The sequence below is a fragment of the Haliaeetus albicilla genome, chromosome 7, assembly GCF_947461875.1.
Source record: "Haliaeetus albicilla chromosome 7, bHalAlb1.1, whole genome shotgun sequence".
Taxonomy (NCBI): Eukaryota; Metazoa; Chordata; class Aves; order Accipitriformes; family Accipitridae; genus Haliaeetus; species Haliaeetus albicilla.
In genome coordinates this window covers 6,669,281-6,696,584 of record NC_091489.1, presented here as the reverse complement: position 1 = coordinate 6,696,584, position 27,304 = coordinate 6,669,281, and the positions used below count along the sequence as shown (strand labels likewise).

General features: G+C 52.5%; 3 protein-coding genes and 1 pseudogene across 3 annotated transcripts; all 4 read left to right on the top strand.

The window, feature by feature from the left end:
• The first annotated feature begins 1,935 nt into the window (after nucleotides 1–1,935).
• LOC138686031 (feather keratin Cos1-1/Cos1-3/Cos2-1-like) lies at nucleotides 1,936–2,742 on the top strand. The gene is made up of 2 exons (XM_069786843.1): nucleotides 1,936–2,035; nucleotides 2,416–2,742. The coding sequence occupies exons 1-2, from the start codon at nucleotides 1,967–1,969 to the stop codon at nucleotides 2,740–2,742; spliced, it is 396 nt and encodes a 131-aa protein (XP_069642944.1). The 5' UTR covers nucleotides 1,936–1,966.
• Nucleotides 2,743–9,195: 6,453 nt separating this feature from the next.
• On the top strand, nucleotides 9,196–10,014 carry LOC138686029 (feather keratin Cos2-3-like; annotated as a pseudogene).
• A 5,575-nt stretch (nucleotides 10,015–15,589) lies between these two features.
• Nucleotides 15,590–21,583, top strand: LOC138685819 (feather keratin Cos1-1/Cos1-3/Cos2-1). The gene is made up of 2 exons (XM_069786171.1): nucleotides 15,590–15,768; nucleotides 21,257–21,583. The coding sequence occupies exons 1-2, from the start codon at nucleotides 15,721–15,723 to the stop codon at nucleotides 21,581–21,583; spliced, it is 375 nt and encodes a 124-aa protein (XP_069642272.1). The 5' UTR covers nucleotides 15,590–15,720.
• A 2,786-nt stretch (nucleotides 21,584–24,369) lies between these two features.
• LOC104310714 (olfactory receptor 6F1) lies at nucleotides 24,370–26,778 on the top strand. Its single transcript, XM_009929301.2, is given in 3 exon segments — nucleotides 24,370–24,414; nucleotides 24,417–24,467; nucleotides 25,805–26,778. Coding segments are annotated over 3 exon segments (1,041 nt in total). The 3' UTR covers nucleotides 26,750–26,778.
• Nucleotides 26,779–27,304: the final 526 nt, after the last annotated feature.

Below are 27,304 nucleotides of genomic sequence, written 5' to 3'. Positions count from 1 at the left end.
GAGGGCATTTACCTTAAAGTGAGTCTAGAGACAGGTTCCCTACTACATCACTTCTGATGTCCCAGCCTCAGTGTCTGTAGCCAGAGGGGAGTCTGCCTTGTCCCAGGCACACACCCTTCTGCTGCCACATGAGTGTGTCACTGTGCCACCGCTCCCTTTGCAAGGGCAGGGGCTGGTCCCAGACCCTTGAGGAGATCACCAAGGTCCGCTGGGACCTTCTAGCACTGGAGGATTTTTCTTCTTTTCCTTGTAACATGGGACTTCTTTGCGGGGGGAGGGCAGGAGAGCATGAATGTGTGTGACCGGTCTGCATGTACATCATTGTGTGGGCACAGGTGTGTGTATGGGTGTGCTTTTGTGTGTGTACAGCTGTGTGGAGGAGCAGGACATTTCCTGGTTTGCTTGTGCCCGGCCGTTTTGCCCCTGAGGCAGATGCTGAGGTGCTAAAACCCACCCGTGGTTCCCAGGGCCTATGATGGTGAGGCTTTCCCCAACTGCCTGAAGATGGCGTCATCTGCCTCCTCTTCTTGAGCAGGAGGTGTGGAGCAGGCTGTGCTGGTTTTGGCCTGGACAGAGTTAATTTTCTTCATAGTAGCTGGTATGGGGCTATGCTTTGGATTTGTGCTGAAAACAGTGTTGATAATTCAGGGTTGTTTTCTTTATTGCTGAGCAGTGCTTACGCAGCATCAAGGCCTTTTCTGCCTCTCACACCACCCGTCCAGTGAGGAGGCTGGGGATGCACAAGAAGTTGGGAGAGGACACAGCCGGGACAGCTGATCCCAACTGACCCAAGGGATATTCCATACCATATGATGTCACACGCAGCATTTAACACTGGGGGAAAAAATTTCTTCCTTGCGTCCAATCTAAACCTACCCTCTTTCAGTTTAAAGCCATTGCCCCTTATCTTGTCCCTACAGGCCCTGGTAAACAGTCTTTCTCTCTCTTCCTTATAAGTCTCCTTTAAGTATCGGAAGGCCGCAAGAAGGTCTCCCCAGAGCCTCCTCCTCTCCAGGCTGAACAACTGCACTTCTCTCAGCTTTCCCTCATAGGAGAGGTGTTCCATCCCTCTGATCATTTTCATGGGCCTCCTCTGGACCTGCTCTAAAAGATTCTACAGACTCTTCCCACAGTCACTGAAGAGACATCAGCTCACACACGGCACTTATGCCATCCCAAAGCAGCCATCCATGGTAAACGAGACAAGTCATCTTTCTGGAGACACTGATCCTGTAATTGACCAGTCGTGGCCTCTGAACTGCCCAGCTAGCATAAGCTCACAGCAAGGCCTGCATACCTGGTCACGTGCGCATGGCTTGCTTCATCATGCGATCAGAAGTGAACCCACAGGCTGTCCTACCAGAGCCTACAAGCACCTCCAGCCCATGGCTAAACCCCATAGCCACGTCCACGCTACTCATGGACAGACCGATAGCAGGGAAAGGGCTTTTGTGGGGGTGAAATGGTTTCAAGCTGGGCACATTACTCTCATCAGCTGTACCTCCCACTCTCACCCACTGCAGATCAGTCTTCCCCCTGACTCTGTCAAGTCCAAGACTTGCGTGGTGGCTCTGGATAGTGTAGACAGCCTCTCTTGGGGTGTCTTGAGCCTTCTCAATTAGCTCTAGATGACTAGAGGTCTGGATGTGTGTGTGTGTAGTCTAAGCCAGCTGTTTAGTCTACCTTGAGTGTCCTTTACTGGACTCCTCCAGCATGTGAGCTGAGTCCTCTGCCCACGCTGACGTGTTTTGCTCCGGAAATGCTTGGGCCTCTCATCCTGTCACACAAAAGATGCCGTCACTGGGGAATGTGCCTGGCCTAAAGCAGGAAATGAAACGACAGCAATTCAGGGAGCCAAAACACAGCCTATAGCATTAGGTGAGACGTTTTGCATTCAAGATGAGCTTGTCAGAAAAGAATCACCTCTGCAAGGGATGCCTCTGGCAGCCTGGGGCAGCAAAGGTCCATGATAAAAGCCAGCCCAGCTCCTCACTCTCTCATCCACTTCTCTTGCCTCCATCTCCTTGGGAGTCAGGTGAGTCTCAACCCCCTTCTCCTTCTCTGCTTTCTCTAAAGGCAGGTCTCACCTCAACGGGCCTCTCAGCTGACACCAGCTTGGTTCTATGCCACATCATGGGGCTGCTTGTCACGGGAGAGGGAAGCGGGGAGAAGGTTAGACATGGAGGGAGGCTGAGGCTGTACTCAGGTGCCTTCTGGACTCAGGGCTAGGCAGTAGCCGCATGGGAGCTCGTGGCTCTTTCTGGGCCCTGGCAGGACGAGGCCAAGAAGCCCTCAGACATCTCTGCACAGCCTCCATCTCCCGGCCCTGCATCTTCTTTGGCTCCCTCGTGGTGTGGTGACAGAATGCTCCTCACGCCTCCCCATGTTTTGCTTCCTCCCTGCCCTCTCTCCCAGGTGCACCTCCAGCCCCAAGACATGTCCTGCTGTGACCAGTGCCAGCCCTGCCAGCCCTGCGGCCCGACCCCGCTGGCCAACAGCTGCAACGAGGCCTGTGTCAGGCAGTGCCAGAACTCCACCGTCGTCATTGAGCCCTCTCCCGTGGTGGTGACCCTGCCCGGCCCCATCCTCAGCTCCTTCCCGCAGAACACCGTTGTGGGCTCTTCCACCTCTGCTGCTGTTGGCAGCATCCTCAGCTGTGACGGAGTGCCCATCAACTCTGGGTGCTGTGACCTCTCCTGCATCACCAGCCGCTACTGCGGTAGAAGGTGCCCCCCCTGCTAAAGATGCTGGCAACGGCCTTGGATCAGGACCCCTAGGAACCCAGAAGATGCTGCTGGACAGAGGATCAAAATTCATGCTGTTGTTTTCAGACTAGCTGGTCACCTCTGGCTTGCCCTGCAAGGGCAGCGTGGAAGGGACAAGCCTGGGCTCTCTGAAAACATGGCCAATGTCTACCTTTCCTCTCTTCCACTCACCCTTTTTCTCTCTTTTCTTTGTTGTCTTGTGCTCCCCTCAAAGCCTGCTCTGAGGACCCCAGAAACCAGCCTGGAGTGACCTGCTAGGCTGTCTCCCTTTTGCCAGGCAGGTCAACAGATGGCCGGTGGCAACTCTGCCACAGGAAAAGGGGAACAGATTCTTGGCTGCTCCTGCTCCTTCCTGCACTGGGGGCCTCCCCTTGGAGTGACCTCATTTCCCTCTTTAGAGTCATTAAAAAATTGCTGCAACCCTACCTGTGCCCCTTGGGTGCTCTTTCCAGCTGCCTACTGACTGCTGAGGGTCAAAGCCATTGCTTTGGAGGGGAATTTGGTGGGGGCAGAGGGGGACCCTTCCTCACTCCTAGAGGCATTGGAGGGTGGGACACACTGCAGCGAGTCCTCTTTCGGGCAAGGCCTCTTGAAGCTGAGCGAGACAACCCTAGTTACTCCACAGCCAATGACCATCACGCCTTGCCTTGCTGCGACTCTGCTCAGAAATACTCCCTTGGCCCTGGAGCATGTCATGTGAACAGAAATCCTGACAACTGCTGTCCTCAGGAGAATTACTGTGGGCATGTGGGTAGTCCCAGGGATGTCAGCAGTCCCACAAGCTCTTGGGGAAGAGTGCTCCTCTTGCTTTGGCTGGAGCTGTGCTGGGCAAGGAGGCTCAGGAGACAATGTTGCCAAAGGATGGCAGGAATTGGGAAGGGGTAAATAGCCTTGGGGATGGCCCACAGTCCCTACTCTGCCCGCTCCTTCACTCCATCAGCCAATCGAGGGGTCATGGCCAGCACGCCTGGGCATGGGCAGCAGGGACAGCTTCCCTGTGCAGCCCTATCACCCTTCAGCACAGCATCTGGCATGGCCCACCTCTTGCCTACATGTGTAGGGCTGAGGTGTTCACAAGTTAGTATTGGTATCAGCTACAGCAGGCCACACACTGGAGTCCCCTGTCCCTGTGAACCAACCACCCCCTTGGGTGAAGGCAGGCCCAAGACAGTGACTGGTGGTCAATCACACATGGATGCTCTTTGGTGCCTTGTGTTCCCCCAGCAAGGAGCAGCTTTCTTCAGGCCCAGGAACTCTACAGCCTCACAAGTGCCACAACCCAACTCTGGTCTGGAAAGGTGCCATGTGAGAGGAGATATCCCCAGCTCTGGGAAGACATGGCAGTGACAGTGGGACCTGATTCTGCAATCAGCAGCATCCGTGACCTGTCCCTGAACGGCACAGGGCACACACCAGTGCAACCGTAGGACACATGTCGGAGTGCCTTCCCCCAGGCACCAAGTTCCTTCAGCATTCCCAGAGCCCTGAGGCTGAAGTGGCCCTTGTGCTCTGTGCGGCACCCCTGCTCCCTACATGCAGGCCAAGGCCTTCCCACAGCTGCAGACTCTGGGACCCTGTGGTGTGGGGGTTTGCCCTCACACAGACCTCACACACCACCAACACCACAGGACCAGCACAGGGGACAGAGTGATTCCTACGTGGGGTGAGGACGGGGGGCAGCTGTCCCCAGGCTGGGTTCTGTGGGAGGCAGTGCTGAATTAGGTGGTAACACAGGGACAATGAGCATCAGGACCAAGCCTACCTAGACCCAGTGCAACCATGGGTCCCAGCTCTGGCTCGGTTCCTGGCCCGCCGTCTCTATGAGAGCTCTGGCCTAGTGCAGGCCTGCCCAGCTCTGCCCTATCTGTGCTTGTGTCTGGCTTGGGCTACTGTTATCCTCCTGGCCTGGCCAGGCTCCTAGATAGTCCACGGCAGTCGCTGGCTGGAGCCTTCACCTTGTCCTCTCTTGAGTCTGGCCTTGGTCTGAGCCCCAGCACTAGCTCTGACCCTGGGACTGAGACCCCCTACACATCTCTTGCCTAAATTACGGCAATGATCGGTAGATGCTTTGGGGGTAGAATTATCTCCTGTCTCAGACAGAAGTCTGAGGTGGACCAAGCTCTTGTTTGTTCTCAGCAGAGCCCTACACCAGGCAAACATTTCTAGGTGTTTACCCGAGCAACCGTCTCCCTCGGGCCCATGCTTATCCAAGACCCGTGAGCGTGGTGGTGAATACACATCCTCATAACCAGCCTGGAGAGCACCGGCTAGCACTTCTCTTGGCACACCAGCACTACACAGAGTTTTTTGACTCATGTGCTTACCCTCCAAAGAGTGCTCTCTTTCCTGAAGGCGTCATGGCCTTTTTAAAACACAATGCTATGGATAGTGCTTTGCAGAGGAAGCAACTGCAGTATACCTCTCCGTGGACTGCTGTCGTGGTTTAGGCACAGCCAGCAACTAAGCATCACATGGCCACTTGCTCACTCCTCCCCCCTGGTGGGATGCAGAGGAGGTTCGGAAGAAAAAGAGAAAAACCTTGTGGGCTGAGATAAGGACAGTTTACTAGGACAACACGAGGAGAGAAGAAATAATAAAAACAATAATACTGATAGAAGAATATACGAAGCAAGCGATGCACAATGCAATTGCTCACCACCTGGAACCCCATGCCCTGTCCGTTCCTGAGCCCAAAATCCCCCCTCCCCGCGGCCAACTCCCCCAGTTTATATACTGAGCATGACATCATGTGGTACCAAATATCCTCTTGGCTAAGTCGGGCCACCTATCCTTGCTGTGTCCCCTCCCAGCTTCTTGTGAAAATTAACTCTGTTCCAGCCAAACCCAGGACACGTGTGGCTATCACAGTGTCTTTTTTCTACATCACTGTAACAACAGATTACCTTTTAAACAGGTTTTAAAACTGTATTCCAACAATCTAGTACAAAATGATCAGATGCTGATGTGTTTTGAAAAATATGAAGATAGATCTTTCCCCATGACCACAGCTACTCAAAGTATGTTTTAGAAGACCCAGACCAGCATTGCTTGCAGCAATTATCAGAAATGTATTCTGTAAATAAAACTTACAACCCAACTGCAAGGCTGAGTGTGTGCTCTTCAAGCTCAGCCCAGCCCAGCCTGTCCCACCTCACCCCATGTTTTTTAAGTGGACACTAACAGACAAAACAGTTTGAAGATTTTGTGAATACAAACCCCTCCATGGCAGAAGGGGTTGGACTAGATTACCTTTTAAAGGTCCCTTCCAACCTAAACCATGCTATGATTCCATGATTCTATGAATATTTTAGTTTCAACAGTAAACTTCATAGGGTGCTGTGTGTAGTGCTTCTCAGCCCTCCTCGGTTACTTTTAGTTGTCCCCAGAGAACCTGGTTGTGGTCCTATGACAGAAGATGGGGCATTCATCATAGGTTTCCATAAAAACATTCCAGTCTCTAGGTGTTCTCAGGCTAGATGGGCCACAAGACTGAAGGACACATTGGACTAAATCAAACAGACTGGACCCCTTAATGACATCTCCTTTGTATACAAAACTTCCCTGGTTTTCCCAGGAAGAAAAATGCTTGTGCTGCCCTACTTAACCGGGAAGAACTTGTGCATTCTTCCAATACCATGCATGCACATTATCAGGCACTTCCTAAGCAACAAGTAGTCCTTAGGAGTCTCCAGGGACTTTTCCACTCCTCTCTTGTTTTCTTCTGGAAAAGCAGGAGCTATCTTCCTCTGTTGGGAAGGAGAGTTCTCACACTGAACTCAAAAACATAGCACTGTACCAGCTACTAGGAAGACAATTAACTCTATCCCAGCTGAAACCAGGACAGTATCCACCCCTTATTCCATACCATTGACATCATGCTTAGTTCCCATACCTTCAGTTACATCCTGGTCAATCGTCACCGCTTTTTCCTTCCTATAAGAGAGAGAGAGAGAGAGATGTATGTGTATACACACAGAGAGAGATCATTCCTTTAGTTTATGGGTCATGTCCATAAGAAGTTCATTGAGTTCATTTAGTTCCCAACTCTGGGCTCCATCTGTCATGCCAGTCTTCTGGGCAGAAGGGACGGCATAAAGTCCTCTTAGTTGGCAGAGCAGGATTGGGCTTCAGTGTGGCGTGACGAGCAGGTGACATTGGATGCAGCAGGAGGATGGTGTGCACCGTTGGACTGTTGCATACTGGAGTCAGTTCTGGTTCCATCACTACTGCGCTCTGCTCAGTTTTCATGTTGCTCAAAGTCCTGTCCAACCTGACCTTGAAAAATTCCAAGGATGGGGCGTCCACAATGTCTCTGGGCAACCTGTTCCAGAGTCTCACCACCCTAATAAAAAAAGATTTCTTCCTTATGTCCAATCTAAGTCTATCCTTTTTCACTTTAAAACCATTACCCCTTCTGTCACTACAGGCCCTGTGTCCTGGTTTCAGCTGGGATAGATAATTGTCTTCCTAGTAGCTGGTACAGTGCTATGTTTTTGAGTTCGGTGTGAGAAGAATGTTGATAACACACTGATGTTTTCAGTTGTTGCTAAGTAATGTTTAGCATAAAGTCAAGGATTTTTCAGCTTCTGATGCCCAGCCAGAGAGAAAGCTGGAGGGGCACAAGAAATTGGCACAGGACACAGCCAGGGCAGCTGACCCAAACTGGCCAACGGGGTGTTCCGTACCATGGGACATCACGTCTAGTATATAAACTGGGGGGAGTGGAGGCGGGGGGATCGCTGCTCAGGAACTAACAGGCCATCTGTTGGCGGGTGGTGAGCAATTGCATTGTGCATCACTTGCATATTCCAATCCTTTTTAGTATTTCTATTGTCATTTTATTAGTGTTACCATTATCATTATTAGTTTCTTCCTTTCTGTTCTATTAAACTGTTCTTATCTCAACCCATGAGTTTACTTCTTTTCCCGATTTCCTCCCCCATCCCACTGGGGTGGGGGGGAAGTGAGTGAGCGGCTGCCTGGTGCTTAGTTGCTGGCTGAGGTTAAACCACGACAGTCCTTTTGGTGCCTAATGTGGGGCTCGAAGGGTTGAGATAATGACAACCCTAACCAGCGCTTGTTAAAATGAATTTGTTACAAGCATTTATTACATTGGTCTAAGAGTCGCTGGTCACTATGTTGATTTATGAGTTCTTAGAGTTGTGGCACTTGTTTTTAGAGTTCTGTTATGCATCACCTCACTTGCTGTATGTAGTCCCTGTGCTGCTGCTTATCATCCGTGGGCGGTAGATTAAGGTTTTCGCTTTGATGTATTGTGCAATACTGGCTTATGGTAGGATAAAATTATCGGTTGTGGGACTAATCCGGTGTTTGCACTCAGCATTGTTGTCACCTCTATACTTTGGGAGCCATCTGTGGGAAGCTATTAATACTTACACCATTCACCCTTCCTCCTCAGAGAGCCAATCTATGGGTGAGACACCTTTCTTCCCCAGTCTAGTTACAATGGCGTTTGAGAATTTTGGAAAATTTGAAAACCCCTGGGATGTTGAGACCAGTATGGTCCTATTGGTAGGAACTAGCATAATCCTGAATGTGGTTCAGCTCTTGTTTAAGGTTAAACAACTATTTTAGAAGATCACCCAGAGGGTTAGGGTCAGGGTGAGTGCCTGACATGCTCCATGGAAGCCATGGGGCGAACTTCCGCCTCCTTCAACTCCTGCTGCATTTCTGAGTGGGGACCAAAATGGACTCTCAAATGCTCCTTCAGGACCTGGGAGTGCAGCAGGCAGCCTCTGCAGGGAAACAACCTCACTGTGTTCAACCGCCTCTTGCCCTGGGGGGGGCTGCAGTAACCGAGAAGTGCCTTCCAGGTGGTCATCTTCTACCCTTGTGGAAGACGTGTTCACGGGCCCAGCATGCTCAGAAAAACAGTTTGCATTAAGGGCCCTTGTGATCCCTGTAATCCCCTGACAGTAAGATGCCAAAAGAGGCCAACAAATTTCTCCAGAGGGCACGTTTAGGAGGAAGAGGATTGAAACCCAGCAGTGCAGCCCACCTGCCTGGGAAGCTGACCACAAGTGAACATTGGAGCAAGTTGGGAAGGAGGGAGGGAGGGAAAAGGAAAGACACGGCACGTCCTCACACAGGGAAGCCCTTGGGTGACCAGCCAAGGGTTGCAGGGCTGGGAGCAGCTGGGCCGTTCCTGTGAACGTGGCCACAGGCAACCCCACCAGCGTGCCCCAGGACAACATCATTTGCCTGCACTGCACCCATCCGGCACCCAGACTGAGTCTTCTGCCAGCAACGTCGCATTCCTGTCCTGCAAATCCTGGAGCCTCTCGATCCCAGCACTCAGAAGAAGTCTCCATGAGGGAATGGGTATGGCATAAGCCAGGAAATGAAAAGGTGTCATCTGGGAAAACAACCACCCAGCCCACATCATTAGCTGGGATGTTTTCCGTTCTTCATGAGCACCTTAGAAAATTGTCACTTCCGTAGAAGCTCCCTCTGGGCCTGGGGCAGGTCAAGGCCACCATAAAAGCCAGCCCAGCTCCTTGCTCTCTCATCCACCTCTCTCACGTCCTTCTCCTTGGGAACCAGGTGAGTCTAAAAGCCTTTCCTCATGTTACTTTCTGCTCCTGCAGATGCATGCTCCTCAACCCTATGCTGGGTCATGGTGCTGCTTGTCATGGGAGGGGGAAGAAAGGTGAAGGTCTCACTCAGAGAGTGTCTGGGACTTGGCTGAGGAGGCTCAACTTTTAAGAGATAGTCAGACGCTCCTTTGGGCCTGGTGACACTCTGCAGTACCGTGTCTGGATAAGGCTCAGAAACCCTTTGGCCTCACTGCCCAGCTTCTACCTCCCAGCTCAGCAGGTGCCTTTGACTTTGCTGGTGGACTCATGGCAGACGGCTTCTCGCATGTACCCGTGCTGTGATTCTTCTCTGCCCTCTGTCCCAGGTAAACTTCTGGACCTGAGATATGTCCTGCTACAACCAGTGCCAGCCCTGCCAGCCTTGTGGCCCGACTCCACTGGCCAACAGCTGCAATGAGCCCTGTGTCAGGCAGTGCCAGAACTCCACCGTCGTCATCCAGCCCTCTCCCGTGGTGGTGACCCTGCCCGGCCCCATCCTCAGCTCCTTCCCGCAGAACACCGTTGTGGGCTCCTCCACCTCCGCTGCCGTTGGCAGCATCCTCAGCTGTGACGGGGTGCCCATCAACTCTGGGTGCTGTGACCTCTCCTGCATCACCAGCCGCTACTGTGGCAGAAGGTGCCCCCCCTGCTAAAGCCCCTGGTGACAGCCCGGACAAGGACCACCCCAAAACCAGCAGCTGATGCTGAAGTGAGGACGGAACTCCTGGCCATTCATTTCAGAGAGGCTGAACATCCAGTGCTGCCCTTCCAAAGGAGGGCAGCGGAGGCCCTCTGAAAACATGGCCAATGTCTAAATCCCCTGCCTTCCACTACCTCCGATCTCTTTCTTGTCTTCTTTTGTTCTTCTGGGCCGTAAGATCTCCAGACCCAACCTGGGGCATCTGCTGACCCCTCTCTCTCTGCAGTGCAAGCAAACAGATGTCCTGCAGGATCTCCACCATGGGCAACGGGCGCAGACTTTCAGCAGCTGCTATTGCTCTCCCTGCACCGGCAGCCTTCTCTAGAATTGAACTCCCTTCCCTCTTCAGAGTTATTAAAGCTTTCCGCATCACAGCCTCTGCCTCCACGTACTCCTTTTCTTGGTGGACATTGTCTCGTGGTGCCAAGGACGAAAGGCATTGCCTTTGGTTGTGGGGGGAGAAGGTGAGGACGCAAGTGAACTTTTCATCATTTCCAGAGGAAGGGGAGGGTGGGAGACAGGGCAATGGGTCCCTTGCAGTCACTGCCTCTTGAAGCTGAGGAAGACATACTCAGCTCCTCCACAGCCCCTGGAGTTCAGGCCCTGCATTCTGGCATCTCTGCTCAGGTATGGCCCCTTGGCCTCAGAGCAGGTCCTGCAGATGGGGAGCCCAACCACTGCTGTCCCCCAGTGAGGAGCCCGGTGGTGCTGGAGGCTTGGAGAGGCCAACAGCTGACAGCCTGTGGAGAGGGGAATTCTACCTACACACCCTCTACACCCTCCACCTCCCAAACAGTGCCCTGCACAGCCCAGCAGTTACACAGGTGTGCAGGGCTAAGGTGACTCACAGGCTGATGTTGAAATCAGCCTGGCCAGGCCACACACCAGGGTCCTCAGGCTTCTCACACAGCACCAGCTCCCACCAGACAGGGAGCCCAAGGACAGCATCCAGTGCCCAAACCCCCATGGCTGCTCTGTGTGGCCTGGCCTTCTGCCAAGCATGAAGCAGCTTTCCTCAAAGCTGGCTCTTCTCCTGGCACGCTCTGTTGCCCACCTCTGCCTGGGGGTCTCTTCGCCCATTGTGCTCTTGTACAGAGTTGTACAGCCTGGTCCCACTGCAACAGAAATGACGCAGGGCTAGGGAAAGCCCACAAGGCAGGGCATGAGGAGGCCTCCAAGGACCGGCAGAGTGCACTGGGGGACAGTAGGTCCTCTGGATCACAGCACGTAGGCATGCAGCAACTGGAGGAGACACAGAGTAGTTCTGAGCATTTTCCAAAATTGTTGTAAGCATGTAATTCCTGGAAGGAGCGTTGTTCTGTGGCACGTTATTTACATTTTTCATCTTACTTTGAACTCTGACCTCTGAGGGACACATCCCGGAGCAGGTACTCTAAGGAAGAGGCTTACAGGAATAGCAGAAGAAACAATGTGCAGTAGACAAAAACAGAAAGTGAAGAGCAGCAGGGAACCATTGCACAAGCCGTCCCAAACTCCTACATTGCCCATCACTTCTCCAAAGCCACGGGCAGAATAACCACATAACCCGCAGCGAAAACGAGGGAACCTGAGACTCATTCACCACCTTCTTCTTCCTCTCAAGCCACTGACACTGTCCTCTCCTGGAAGAGGATTTTGACCTGCAGAGCTCTGGGTGTACAGGGCAAGCGACACTGCCAGGGGAGAGCTGAGGGCCCCTTCCCCCAAGCTCAGCCTCACACAAACCAATGCCCTCTCTCCTCTGACTTGTTGCACAGCCAAGGAAGCTTCCTGCACCAGGGTGTCTTGCACAGCACAGAGGTACAAGGCAGCGTCAGAGACCTCGACTTCCTCCAGACGGAGAAGGCTGTTTTTCCCCGTCGTGTTCAGCAACGTGGTGAAACGGCCACTCTGCCTGGGGCCAGCTGCTGCCTGATATGAGATAAGCTGTGGGGCTTGGCCTTTCCTCTGCTGGTACCAGAGCAATCCATCAAAGCGGGTGACCTCGTAGGTGCAGGTGGTCTGGAAGGTGTCTCTCTCCTTGACTGTGACTTGTCCTTCTTGCTGGGTGACGGTGGTCTGCCCCACGGTGCCTGGAAGAAAGCAAGGGTCAGCAGCTGTGCAGGGAAAGGCTCCAGGATGCAAAACAAGAGGGGATGCACAAGAGGGGATGCAAAGTGCCAGAGGAGAAAGTTCCCTGTGTCTTGCTCTGCAGCAAGACCCCCATGGGTGGGAACAGCAAGGTGGTGAGTGTCATTGGGCAGGAGGTCTGAGACCTCAGCTCAGCGTGGATCCCAGAGCACTGTAATGCCAATAACCTCCCACAGGGATGCCCCCAGAGAGAGCTGTGCTTTCACCCAGGTCTTCCATCCTCACTCGCCTGCTGCCTGGAGGCTCCAGGGAAGAGCCTGTAGTGCCTGGCCTTCCTGTGCTGGCTCCAGGACACCTCCAGCAGGGTGAGGGACGCAGGAACTCCTGTGAAAATTTTCATCTTGCTCCCCATTCCCTGTGCTTTCAAAAGGCTCCAAGGTTAAGGGAGGGGAGGGAAAAGGAAGCCCTGGCATTGCAATCACACTGGAGGAATGGATAGCCAGGGCATGCTGCATGACATGTGCCAGCCGGGAGAGATCCTGGGACACCCTAAGAATGAGAGTGGGATAAGAGAGCTTTCATGTCGCTGCATCACCTTTCAAAAGTCCTGTGCGTCAGAAAACAGGTACTGCTGAGACAGAAAAGAGCTTCTGCAGTCATATGTCTGTGAAACGCTGGGCCCAGACAGATCAGCAGAGAGAGGCAGAGAGAGGTGGATGGTTGGCAAGAGAAAAGGAAGGGCAGGGGTCAAAGATGATCAGGAGAGGAGAGGCTGCTTCTTGGTCTCATTTTTCTTTCCCATCGGTAACTGCATCTTGAGAAAGCAGGTGCAAAACCACCCCTGTGATCTGATGTTTCCCAACATTTGCCCTTACTTCAAGAGCAGCTCCCTGCAGAGAACTGTTGAGGGGGTGAGGGTCTCCTGGGGGGAAGAGGAATCAAGCCTCCAGTCAAAGCCAGTGCTTACCTAGTGGTTGCCTCAGGAAAGCAGCGAGGATGAGATACCCGAGGTGCATGCTGAGACCAATCCTCCTGCATGTGTGAGAGAGACTCAGAAAAGCCACACGTCCCCACCAAGAGCCCTGAGAGAGCACACCTGCCGGAAATGACTCGGCAAGGGCAACAAAGAGTGAAACAGGGAAGACTAAATGCTTCTCCTTAGCACGCTTGAATTGCCCATGCTGTGGTCCTCCCTCCTCCAGCAGTGACATGTGTTGCTCCTGCAGACGCCACCTTTGCTTTTCCAAGGTCAGGGCTTAAGGGGGGATAGACATGCACCTGGTGACCAAGCTCACTGGCACATCCTCCTGTGCAACATCTCGGGAGTCTCTCTTTCCCTGATGCCTCGTGCCTCCTGTTTCACCAACCTCAAGACCATGGTTGAGTTGGCCTCTCCTGGCTCCTGTATGGTGCCCCAAGCTCCTCTCAGCACACCCCAAGGCTGCAGCTCTCACAAACACAATGGTCAACAACCCCAAACCCTGCAGACACCAACCGTCCCACTCAGCCCCTCCAGGCACTGTGGACTTTCTCCCTCTCTTCAGGAGAAGATATCTCAGGAAACAACAAACGATGTTTCCAGCCACACTGCCCATCCCATCTCATAAATCTCATAAATCAGCTTCTGAAAAGCTTGTTGGGGAAAAAAACCCACTCAAATGCAAATAAACAGTCCTTTGACTTGAGCATAACCCTTCCGTTCTCGGTTTCCTCAAGACAAGTAGGATCTGCATTTGACCTCGCCTTCCTTGTAGCCTTTAACAAAGCCTTGTAGCCACACTATTTTTACTCTTACCATAGCACAATTTAGGTTGGACAGGGCCTGATGCAGATCACCCACTCCAAGTCCCTGCTCAGAGCAGGTCTCATTAGATCAGGCTGCTCAGGGCTGTGCCTGTCATGCCTGGAAAATTTCCAAGGCCAGAGCCTGTAAAATAGCTGTGAACAGTGCATTCCAGTACTTGAGAATTTTCAGGGTCAAAAAGAAGTGAGAAATAAAAAGACCCCAGGCATGGCCTCATGAGTGACAGAGGAGAAGGATCACTTCCCCGGCTGGCTACCCTTTTAAAAAGACATCTCAGAGTGCAGTTGGTCTGATTTCCTACAAGGGCACAGCTGCTTGTGCTGCCCTGGGCTCCCAGACACCACCACTGAGGCAAGCATGCAACCTGGCCTGTTGGAAGCCCATCCAAGGAATGCCTGGAGAAGGCGTCCTTTGCCAGTTCAGGACAGGGGCCTCTGCCGTTGCAGAAACCAGGTTTTCCTCTCTGCTTCTGCAGCCCGGGAGCATGGACCTTGAACAGCTGAGTGAGCTACTAGAGCCATGCAGGCTTCCCTGGGGACCAGCTCTACAGAAACCTTTCTGGTCAGTGGACGGCTTTCAGCTTCAGCAAACCTCAGACCTTCGACCCCTTTGGGAAACATAGCAATTCTCTTTCTGACTGCCTCTGAGACATGACCTTGGCACCCCTTGAGCCCCCAATGTGTCTGGGACACCAGGCGTGTCCAAGCTTTCATCCCACCTCTGGGACTTCGCCTGCACACCAAAAGGCTCTGCATTTGGTGTGGAGCCAAATCCTCTACAACAGCCTCATGGTCTGGGACCTATGGAGAAAGCCTGAGGGTTTCAGTCACCCCTACGTCATTGTCTCGTGTCTGTGTTGGGCTCCAACTCCTGACTCTGCGGGATGGCTTCCGAGGACCGGAAGAGATCCCGTGGTGGGAAACAATGGAGAAGCTCGGAAGAATGTGCTGCCCAGGGAGGTGGTTGAGTCACCATCCCTGGAGATATTCAAAAAGCGAGCGGACAGGGTACTTCAGGACATGGTTTAGTGGGCATGGTTAATGGTTGGACTCGATGATCTTGAAGGTCTTTTCCAACCTAAATGATTCTATGATTCTAGAAGAAGCTGGATGACGATTGCGGTGGGGATACTTGATGCCGGTGGCAGTGCTGATGCTGATGACAATGCCCGGTGGCAGGGGAAGGGCCCCGGGGCCCGCCGGGCGGGGCTGGGCGGGGCCGGGCGGGGCCGGGCGGGGCGAGGCGGTGCCGGCGGGCGGAGCGGCAGCGCCCCCTGGCAGACCCGCCCGGGGCTGTCCCCCCGGCCCCGCCCCGCAGGCCCGGCCCCGCCCGCGGCGGTTCGTGCCCGGCCGCAGCCCCGGCTCCTCTCCCCGTGTCTCCCAGGGCGCAGTAATACACGGCTGCGTCCCCGCGCCGGGGCCAGGCGAGCCGCAGGGCGCTGGACCGGCGGTCTGCCGCCACCGACAGCCGCCCCGGCAGGTCCGGCAGCTCTTTGGACCCTTTGTGAACAAATGTGATGAATGCAGGGCCTCGGCCCGGGAGCTGACGGTACCAGTAGATATAGTCGTTGCTCTGTATGTTGGGGTGTGAGCAGTTGATGCTGATGGCGGTGCCCTCGGTGGTCTCTGCCGACGCCTCCTGCTGCACCTGGGCTCTGGCCACAGCCACTGCCGAGAAAGGAGAAGGAAAGACCAAAGATCACCAAAGATCGCGCAGCTCTGGTGGCTCTTTTCCCAGAGAAACAGTCAGGAACAGTGGCAGTGAGACAGAGCTGGACTGGAACGGATGGCGACGCGTGCCCATCAACAGGGATGGAGAGTGGTCCTGGGGCAGGTGTGTGGAGCAAGGGGAGAAGTCTGGGAGGGAATGTGAAATTGCTGCATGCAGAGTTAGAATGAAAGTCGGGTGCAGGGATGAACGGATGGATGGATGGATGGAGAGAGGGAGAGGAGACAGGAGAGTTGGGTGTGTTGCAGCGAAGGATGAAGGGTTGAATTCAGAAGAAGAACAAATGCTGAATGCAAAGGGGACGAGAGGATGTATGCAATAACGGTGTGGTGCAGGAAAGCAAACTTGTACCTAACAGACATGAAGGAAACGGAGAGATGAGAGAGGGGTCTCGGGGTAGGAAGAGGGCTTAACGATGCTAGGTGCACGGAGAGATTGGTCAAAAGCTGGGTGCGTGGATGGATGGATGGGGAGAGGAAGAGTAGATGGGGAGACGGGTTGTTACAGTGAAGGGCAGAGGGCTACAGTCAGGGCAGTAAGACCTGCCAAATGCACGGGGGAAAGAGCAGGTGCCTGGAAAGGCAGGCGTACATGCAAGCAGGCTTGTACCCCCAGAGGTGATGGCAAAATAGGGAGAAGAGGAAGCGAGCGCTCGGAGGGTTTGGAAGGGGGACGAGGGATGGCAGAGAGGCAGGCAGGGGGAAGGACACGCTGAAGAAGGAGAGGAACAGCCCGGGCACAGCCCCCGCCCCCGTGCACCCCCGCCAGCCCCGCGCACCCAGGAGCACCGCGGCCAGCGCCGCCAGCGCCGCGCCCCGGCACCGCCGCATCCCGCCGCTCCGCCGCCCGCGCCTCGCTGCCCCCCGCCAGCCCCGGCTCTCTGCTCCGGCCGCGGCGCCTCCTCTCCGCCGCCTCCGCCAGCTCCGCCCCGGGGCTGAGCCCTGCGCCGGCGCCGCTCGGGGTCTCGCCCGGGCTGCGAGGGCGCAGGGGCTCTGCACGGGCACCACTTTGTCTCCTGGGCAATGCCCTCTCCCGCTCCTCCGGCAAGGACACCTCCCCAGCAAGAAGCAGCCCGCGCAGCGCCAGCAGCAGCCTGGCACAGCAGCAGGGCCCTGACCCAGGAGATGGACCCGCTTCCCGGAGCTGTCTCCGAGCTCAGGGGCTGCCAGCAGCAGCCACTGGTTTCCTGCGGCTGGCAGGGAGGAGGCTGAGAGCCTCCCTCCCTTCAGCTGCCTCTCTGCACTCCCGGCACAGTGCCTGAAAGTTGTGCTGTGGCCAAGGGGCTGGGAGGACACATGTGCCCATGGCCGTGCAGGGTTCGGGGCAGGGGAGAGGGGGAATCACTGAGTCAGAATCCAGGACCTCCAGAGGTCATCTACATCAACTCCCTCTTGGAACAGTTCGCATAAGATCCCGCTACTATTAGATGAGGATTGCAGCATCTCCCAGGGAAGCGCATTCCAGTTCTCATTATTTCTTTTAGCGTGTTGCTTAACTAGAACTCATTTTCCAGCAGCTGTTCATTGCCTCTAGTCCTGTGGCAGAGCACTTCCACAGTCTAGTCCATATTCTCTGTTGATTTTGAACAGGTAGTTCCTGGACCTGCTGGGAAGAATCTGGCTAACAGAGATCATTGTACCGCCTGTTCCCTGTGGTTGGCTGTCATCCCCAAACTTGCAGAGAGTGTCCTCCTTCCCTCTACTAGTGGCATTCATGAAAACAGTAAACAGTGTTGTTCCTACTGCTGATCCCTGAGAGACTCCAGTAGTAAGTGTCTGCCAGATGGGCTTTGCTCCACTGATCACAACTCTTTCACCCCAGTAGTCCAGCCAATTTTCCACTCACCTTATCATCCTCCTTCTGAACCCATTTGTCACCAATTTGGTCATAAAGGAAGTATGGGAGAATATGCCACTCCAGTTGTGGCCCACCAGTGCTGAATAAGGGGTAGCAATCACCTCTCTTGACCTCTTGGCAATACTTTTGTCTAATGTAGCCGAGGGTACCACTGGACTTCTTTGACACAAGGGCACATTGCTGGCTCATGGCCAAGCTGGTGTCTACCAGAACCCCCAGGTTTTTTTCTGCAAAGCTGCTTTCTATCTGGGTGAACCCAAGCTGCTCCAGTGCATGAAATTGTTCTTCCCCAGGGGCAGGAATTTGTACTTCCCCTTCTTGAGCTGCATGAGGTTCCTATCAGCCCATTTCTCCATCTTGGCGAGGTCCCCCTAGATGGCAGCATGACCTTCTGGCCTATCAGCCACTCCTCACAGTTTGCTATCGTCTGCAAATTTGCTGAGGATACACTCTGTCCCATCATCCAGATCATCAATGAAGATGTTAAACAGGACACCACTAGCCACTGGCCTCCAACTAGGTTTTGCACCACTGGTCACCACCCTCTGGGCCTGGCCATTCAGACAGTTTTCAATCCACCTCACTGTCTGCTCATCTAGCCCTTACATGAACAGCTTCTCTATGAGGATCTTATGGGCAACAGTGTCAAAGGCTTGTCCAGGTAGACAAGATCCACTGCTGTCCCCTCATCTCCCAGTCCAATCACTTCATCACAGAAGCTTATCAAGTTGATCAGGCTTGACTTCCCCTTGGTGAAGCCATATTGACTACTCCTGATGACTTTCTCATCCTCAACATGCCTGGATTAGGCAGGCTTTCCATGATTAGATGCTCCATCTCCTTCCCAGGGACCAAGGTGTGGCTGAAAGGCCTGTAGTTCCCTCGGTTCTCCTTCTTGAAGACACTCATGACATTTGCTTTCCTCCAGTCCTCAGTCCCCAGTGAGGTCTTCCTTCTTGGTGAGTATGAGGTGCAGCAGAGCACCTGTCCTCATTGGCTCCATGTTCCTTTTATTCAGTACCTGTTCAGTCCAAGGTCTCAGCCCCTGCCTGACACAGCACCAGGTTGATGAGTACATTTGGCATTGGCATGGACATGAGGTGGGTGTGTGTCCCACCCCAGACACTGGTAACACTGCATTGGAAACAGATCCACTCAGGGATGGACAGCACATGGTGAGCAGGATCTCTCAGCCCTTCTCCCTGTCCATAAAGCAAACCCCATCCTTTTGAACTCCCTAGCACTGGGGAGGGCAGCTGTGTATTGGCCTGGAGAGGCAGGGAGAGGGGACTGCCAACCATGCTGAGGCGCTTCCAATATCGTTACACTGAATTAAACTACGGATCCAAACTGTTGCGAAACCATCCTTGTTGTGACCTGAAATCAGCAGTAAAACAGTGTGAGTTTTGCAGAAGCAGGGAAAGGAGAGCTGAAGATAAAAAAGATTGCATTTCGGTGCCTGTGCTGTGGGCAGTTGTCTGCCAGGTTTGTTCTGTTGTTGTTCAGCAGCACTCAGGCTCCTTCTGGCCCTGGCTGCTTTGTGGAGCTTATGGACAGAGCAGTGGAGAGTCTCCCTGCTGTGAACAGTGCATTCCCTTGTGATGAGACACACAAACACACACATGCTCGTGTGCACCATCCTGCAGTCACGCAAAATTCTGCACGCAGAAACACTTGCACAAATCCAGCGTGCAGACAAGGGAACACACGCATAAACATGACCAGCTGGGGACACCCTGGGGGTGGTCCTGGCAGGGATTCTGGGGAGCATTCTGGAGAAGGACAAGACCCTGAATGTGCTAATGGTGTTGTTTGGGTTTCCAGGGAGACTGCATAGAGGGAGGTGTATTGGGAGCTTTGAAGAAAACACTGTACTCAAGGAGTGGCAGGACTTCTGCTCTATTGTGCCTTCCACTAAAGGCTTGAGATGCCCGTACATTAGCATGAGTAGCTGCTGCAAAGAAATCTGCTGGAGTGCCCTGTGCCAGCCTGTGCTGCACGTTGGTGGGTGTTATGACAGAAATAACCTTCCAGTGTTCAAGAAGATGTGCATTTTATTTTTGTAACACAAAATAAAAGGCACCATGTCATGAGAGGAAAGCAGAAGCTCTCCCTGAACAGGCTCTGCGCAGTGTGTCTTTGGAAAATCTACCTAGGTCCATCTGATGCTGCACAAACACAGGGTTCCAGCAACTGAAGGGATGTAAGGTTTACTCGCTATGTATATTCCTCTTTTTATTCTCTCATCTTACTAGAACAGCCATTTTATTATGTCATTTGCTGTCAGGCCTTTCTTTCTGAGATCTGAAAAGGACCCTTCACCACATGGTCCCCTATGCCCTCTCCCTGGTGCAGAACAGCAGGAAGCAAAACCAGCCAGCAGAATTTTCATGGGATCATTTTTAGGTGGGATATGGTCAAACGCAGGAGCTGGGCTACTTCATGGCGACAGGGCCACAAAGAACACCAAAAGAGTGACACAGATGGACATAATTTGCCTTTACTGGACTCCTCCAGCGTGCGAGCTGAGTCCTCTGCCCACGCTGACATGTTTTGCTCTGGAAATGCTTGGGCCTCTCATCCTGTCACACAAAAGATGCCGTCACTGGGGAATGTTACGGATGCACGACTAACCAAATCCAACAGGTGTTAAAACACAGATTTATTCTTCAGCAAAAGTTAGTTAGAAGTCCGGTAACATTTTACAAAACCACAGGCTCAATGATGTGAAGAGAATTAATACTACAATGCTGACTTAAGATTCCCCAAGATTTAAAGTGATGGCTCAAAATGCGCCTATCACTCACCTAAAAGCTGAGGGCTCTCTCCCTCGAGGAGTTACCTCGGGCGGTGCCCCAACCTGAGGGGGAGTCCCCAACTGCAGACCCGCTGCTCCGAGGAGGACTGATTCCAACAGGTCCTCCAGCGGGACCCTGTTTATACCCCTGTTGAATCTGACCTGTGGTCATTTAATTCTATTGGCTAGGGGGGGGGTCACCTCGGTGTACCTGGCACATCTCGATTGGCCAGTTCAAATTTCAACCTGCAGCCTCCAGGGTTTCCTTCCCCTTCTCCCTTCCTGGAGAAGTTTGTTTCCTGCTGGCAGGATGGGGGGGAGGGAATGTACTGCCACACTGGCATAAAGCAGGAAATGAGAAGACAGCAATTCAGGAAGCCGAAACACAGCCCATAGCATTAGCTGAGATGTTTTGCATTCAAGATGAACTTGTCAGAAAAGAATCACCTCTGCAAGGGATGCCTCTGGCAGCCTGGGGCAGCAAAGGTCCATGATAAAAGCCAGCCCAGCTCCTCACTCTCTCATCCACTTCTCTTGCCTCCATCTCCTTGGGAGTCAGGTGAGTCTCAACCCCCTTCTCCTTCTCTGCTTTCTCTAAAGGCAGGTCTCACCTCAACGGGCCTCTCAGCTGACACCAGCTTGGTTCTGTGCCACATCATGGGGCTGCTTGTCACGGGAGAGGGAAGTGGGGAGAAGGTTAGACATGGAGGGAGGCTGAGGCTGTACTCAGGTGCCTTCTGGACTCAGGGCTAGGCAGTAGCCGCATGGGAGCTCGTGGCTCTTTCTGGGCCCTGGCAGGACGAGGCCAAGAAGCCCTCAGACATCTCTGCACAGCCTCCATCTCCCGGCCCTGCATCTTCTTTGGCTCCCTCGTGGTGTGGTGACAGAATGCTCCTCACGCCTCCCCATGTTTTGCTTCCTCCCTGCCCTCTCTCCCAGGTGCACCTCCAGCCCCAAGACATGTCCTGCTGTGACCAGTGCCAGCCCTGCCAGCCCTGCGGCCCGACCCCGCTGGCCAACAGCTGCAATGAGCCCTGTGTCAGGCAGTGCCAGAACTCCACCGTCGTCATTGAGCCCTCTCCCGTGGTGGTGACCCTGCCCGGCCCCATCCTCAGCTCCTTCCCGCAGAACACCGTTGTGGGCTCCTCCACCTCTGCTGCTGTTGGCAGCATCCTCAGCTGTGATGGAGTGCCCATCAACTCTGGGTGCTGTGACCTCTCCTGCATCACCAGCCGCTACTGTGGCAGAAGGTGCCCCCCCTGCTAAAGATACTGGCAACGGCCTTGGATCAGGACCCCTAGGAATTCAGAACATGCTGCTGGACAGAGGATCAAAATTCATGCTGTTGTTTTGAGAGCAGCTGATTATTTCTGGCTTGCCCTGCAAGGGCAGCGTGGAAGAGACAAGCCTGGGCTCTCTGAAAATATGGCCAATGTCTACCTTTTCTCTCTTCCACTCACCCTTTCTCTCTGTTTCCTTTGTTGTCTTGTGCTCCCCTCAAAGCCTGCTCTGAGGACCCCAGAAACCAGCCTGGAGTGACCTGCTAGGCTGTCTCCCTTTTGCCAGGCAGGTCAACAGATGGCCGGTGGCAACTCTGCCACAGGAAAAGGGGAACAGATTCTTGGCTGCTCCTGCTCCTTCCTGCACTGGGGGCCTCCCCTTGGAGTGACCTCATTTCCCTCTTTAGAGTCATTAAAAAATTGCTGCAACCCTACCTGTGTCCCTTACGTGGTCTTTCCATCTGCACACTGGCTGCTGAAAGAGGGAGATGTTGCTTTGGGGGGCAAATAGGTGGGAGCACCAGGGGACCCTTCATCACTCTTAGAGGCATGGGAGGGTGAGACACACTGCAACGAGTTCTCTTTCAGGCACTGCCTCTTGAAGCTGAGGAATCATAGAATCATAGAATAGTTTGTGTTGGAAGGGACCTTTAAAGGTCGTCTAGTCCAACCCCCCCTGCAACGAGCATGGACATCTTCAACTAGATTAGTTTGCTCAGAGCCCTGTCCAACCTGAACTTGAATGTTTCCAGGGATGGGAAATCTGCCACCTCTCTGGGCAACCTGTTCCAGTATTTTACCAGTCTCATTGTAAAAAATGTCTTCCTTATACCTAGTCTGAATCTACCTTCTTTTAGTTTAAAACCATTACCCCTTGTCCTATTGGAACAGACACTGCTAAAAAGTTTGTCCCTATGTTCCTTATAAGCTCCCTCTAAGTACTGAAAGGCTGCAATAAGGTGTCCCTGGAGTCCGCTTTTCTCCAGGCTGAACAACCCCAACTGTCTCAGCCTTTCTTCATAGGAGAGGTGTTCCATCCCTCTAATAATTTTCATGGCCCTCCTCTGGACTAGCTGCAACAGGTCCATGTCTTTCCTGTGCTGAGGACTCCAGAGCTGGACTCAGTACTCCAGGTGGGGTCTCACCAGGGCACACATTGGAGTGCCTTCCCCCATTCACCAAGCTCCTTCAGCATTCCCAGAGCCCTGAGGCTGAAGTAGCCCTTGTGTTCCGTGCAACACCCCTGCTCCCTACACACAGGCCAAGGCCTTCCCACAGCTGCAGACCCTGGGACCCTGTGGTGTGGGGGTTTGCCTTCACACAGACCTCACACACCACCAACACCACAGGACCAGGACAGAGGGCAGGGTCATTCCTACATGGGGTGAGGATGGGGGTGCACCTCTCCCCAGGCTGGGTTTTGTGGGAGAGAGGGCTGATGGTAACACAAGGACATTTGGGAGCCATCTGTGGGAAGCTATTAATACTTACACCATTCACCCTTCCTCCTCAGAGAGCCAATCTATGGGTGAGACACCTTTCTTCCCCAGTCTAGTTAAAATGGCGTTTGAGAATTTTGGAAAATTTGAAAACCCTTGGGATGTTGGGACCAGTATGGTCCTATTGCTAGGAACTAGCATATTCCTGAATGTGGTTCAGCTCTTGTTTAAGGTTAAACAACTATTTTAGAAGATCACCCAGAGGTCTGCCCCGAGGCTGGATAATTATGAGTGGCAGGGTGTGTGGGGTAGTATGGGCAAATGCCTAGGGTGGTGTTCCAAAACACCTCCAGTGTTTTGGAAGTTCACCCTTGAACAAGTGCAGAATCCTGAAAAACTAGCAGAACATTTGGAAAATGAGAATGAATGGAGCAAAGATGAGAAGCTTACCTGGAGACATCTGCTCTGGAGGCAGGGGAGATCAGTTTTCCCCTACTCACCCCTTGACTTTGTGCTTAGATCTTACTTAGATCTTTACTTCAATGAAGGCTGAAGACTTAGGCCTTAACTGCAGTTAGAGGCTCTGAAATGAGGTAGGTGAATCCCTTACCTTACTCCCTCTGTATTCATGTGTCCATAGTTGCCTTTAGTTATGTCCCACCCTGGAGGTTTCAAGACCACATTACTATCCAGCACCAAATACTTGACACTTCCAGTCTCTTGGGCATAGCTATTTCAGACACCTCCTGCGTGTCAGCAAATGGCTACACAAGAGAGCACTGAGTTCCTGACAAGGTTCACATACCACAGCTGCAGGCAGGAGGCAAACACCCAGCCTGACAGCAACTTTAGAGAATTGCATTGCTGTTGTTTAATTGGCCTGTGTGAAGAGAGCATTACCCACCTCTGACAAGCCCATGAGATCCCCCAGAGATCAAACTCCCTGTGGCACATAGAGGGAAAACAGAAACCTGTCTCCTAGGAGCGGCCAGTTTGAGCTTCAGTGTGTTAATGAGGTGGGTGTGGGGATGTTCTTACCCTAACGATGCTGGTGACTCTCTGATGTATGCTCTCACTATATGGAGCTAAATTGGAGAGACTTTACGCTGTGTGTGTGTGCACACAAGGCTCCCCTTTGTGGAAGTACAGTGGTGGCTGTGAGGGGGAAAGAAAATTGGGAGCCCAAGCTGTCAATACCTGCTAGGTAAATGGAGAGGAAATAACGTCAGGCAATTGTGTACAGCTTGAAGTGCATTGGCAAGGGGAGAGCTGTTCATCCACACTTCTGACATCACTGCATCCAGAGCTCCTCCAATAAATCAACCTCTTTCCAATGTTGTCCCTCAGCAAAGGAGACCATGGCTTCATGGCTTCAACTGCAGGATGGCGCATGTAGAGATGTCTTTTGGACCATTTCCATCAGCTGAGTTGGTGAGTGAAGCCTGCCCAAGACCTCTAGCATAGACTTCCAATGCTTTGCATGTTTAAGGAGAGCTGGGTTTAAGGGGTTTCCTCTGCTCTTTAGCCACATGAGATTTCTGGTATGTATTGCTAAGGAGGAAGAAAGGAGAGAAAGGGATCCTTCAGATGGTGGTTCAGCTCCACCTGTCTTAGACATTCACCTAAGAATGAGATCATTTCTGCCCTAGAGAACTGATCAAGAATCCTCCCTTGTCTGCAGGGAGGGCATAGATTATATCCAGCAATTCAGCTGGTTTCTCAGCAGAACTGCCTTGGTGGGGATTCAACTAAGAGGATTTTGCCTTCAACCACTGAGGCATGGATATGTCTGCCCAAGTTGAGATGTCCGACTTATTCATCTAAGCTGCTTGCTAGACTCCTGCCTTAGTCCTCAGAGACAACCTGGCACTTCTAGAGGGCTTTTAGCCATGCATATAAGACAAGATAAGCCATGTCTCCCTCGTGCCTTTTCTCTGTCCATGGAGAAAGAAGGGTGTAAGCTGAGGAGGTGAGATAGGAGTATTTCGCTGTAGATCTTTCAGCTTCATCAGCAGAAGTCCTTCCCCTGACTCTGAGATGGCAAAATTACAGAGGTGAATCCTACCCCTAGTAGCTATTCTGAGAAGCAGACATCAGTGGAGGAAATGGAGGTATTTGAAAAGCTTCCTGTGCTGAGACTTGGAAGAAAGCACCTACACAAGACCATGAGTCCTTGAGTAATGACTGTCATACTAGCCTGCTGCCCTGTGTCACTGCCATCTCAGTCCAAAATTTCTTGTGATAAACTGACCTAGAAGACGTGAGAAACTCTCTTCCAGTACCACATTGTCATGACAGTTTTCTCATCCCTCAGTCTCATTGGCTGAAATCACAACTCAGTATTGCCTGCCTTGAAGAGTGCAGGTAATGTTATTCCCTTCCTCTACAACAGCCTTTCACGTAGCTGGAGACCCTCATCCTGCCATCGAGTTTCCTAAATGGGATTTTCATCTCAGGGAAGCAATTGCATTCACCATGTCCTAAAGGAGATGCCTGCGATTGATCTGATAAATAATTCTCCACTTTCATTTGATGGTGTAGGCCTGACCTTCAGGGTCAGTTCTAGTTGTTCAAATGTGTTTCTGCAGCAAAGGATTTCCCTGACAATTTTAACCTAGGGTAGAAGCCATTTTCCCATGCTCTGCACCAACTACTGTTGCAGGGATGGTGGTTTTGTTTCACTACTAGTGCATCTAGTAGTATCTGAAGTAGCATCTGAAGGACCAGCACAGGCATGCAAGCTCACAGAAACATTCCTCTCTTTGCAGATGAACCTCCACACTTGGGAGGACATGGCAAATGGGACAGGTGTGGAAGAATTCATCCTTCTTGGCTTCCCAGGCACGTGGCATTCTCGAGTCTCCCTTGTGGTGGTATTTGCACTGACGTACTCCCTGACAGTAATAGGCAATGCATGCATCATAGCTCTGGTGTGGATGAACAGCAACCTACAGACCCCAATGTACTTCTTCCTCTGTAATCTCTCCTTTCTAGAGATCTGGTACACTACGGGCATTGTTCCCAAAGCCATAGGAGTCATGCTGGGGACTAGCCAGACCATCTCCTTCAGAGTCTGCATCCTCCAGTTGTTTTTTCTTCTCTCCCTAGGCTCCACTGAGTGTTTTCTCCTGTCTGTCATGGCCTATGACCGCTACTTAGCCATATGCTACCCCTTGAGATACAGTTCCCTCATGAACAGTGGCCTCTCTGCTCGGCTAGCACTCAGCTCCTGGCTGGGAGGCTTTCTGGCCGTCTCGTTGCTGGCCTTTCTGACATCCAGGCTGACGTTCTGTGGGCCAGATGTCATCAATCATTTCCTCTGCGATATAGATTCCTGCCTTGCCCTCTCCTGCAGTGACACATGGCCCGTGGAGCTGGCAACCTTCCTTGTCTCCCTAATTGTTGTGGTGGCCTCCTGTGTGGTCACCCTGGTCTCCTACATATACATCATCTCTTCCATCCTGAGGATCCAGTCAGTCCATGGCCGAAAAAAGGCCTTTTCCACTTGCTCTGCCCATCTCAGTGTTGTCACAATCTGGTATGGCTCTACCATGTTCCTGTATGTCAAACCATCAGCCCAGAACTCCCTGGATCTAAACAAACTCGTGAATACCTTTAACACTGTTGTAACTCCTTTGTTGAACCCCTTCATTTACACACTCAGGAACAAAGAAGTGAGGCAAGCTATGGGGTGGGCTTTCCAGAAAAAGTGAAGTGCACCTGGGCATCACAGGTAGTGAGAAGCCACCAGTTCCCCAGTGAGCTGATCTCACTCACCTTACAGCCATCTTAGGATGGGCTGAGCCTCACTTCTTATGCTCCCATCTCCCTCTGTTCATCCCTGAGTTAATTCAAAATGCCTCTGTACTGTTTTTTTCTGGGATAGAGTTAATTTTTGTCATAGCAGCTGGTATAGAGCTATGTTTGGATTTGTGCTGAAAACAGTGTTGATAATACAGAGATGTTTTTGTTACTGCTAAGCAGCGCTTAAACAGTCAAGGCCTTTTCTGTCTCTCACAGTGCTCCACCAGGGAGTAGCCTGGGTGTGCACAAGAAGTTGGGAGGGGACACAGTTGGTACAGCTCACCCCAACTGACCAAAGGGATATTCCATACCATATGGTGTCATTATCAGCATATAAAGCTGGGGGAAGAAGAATGAAGCTGGGGGAATGTTCAGAGTTACGGCATTTGTCTTCCCAAGTAACACTTAAGGGTGATGGAGCCCTGCTTTCCTGGAGCCCTGCTTTTCCTGGAGGTGTTCAACCT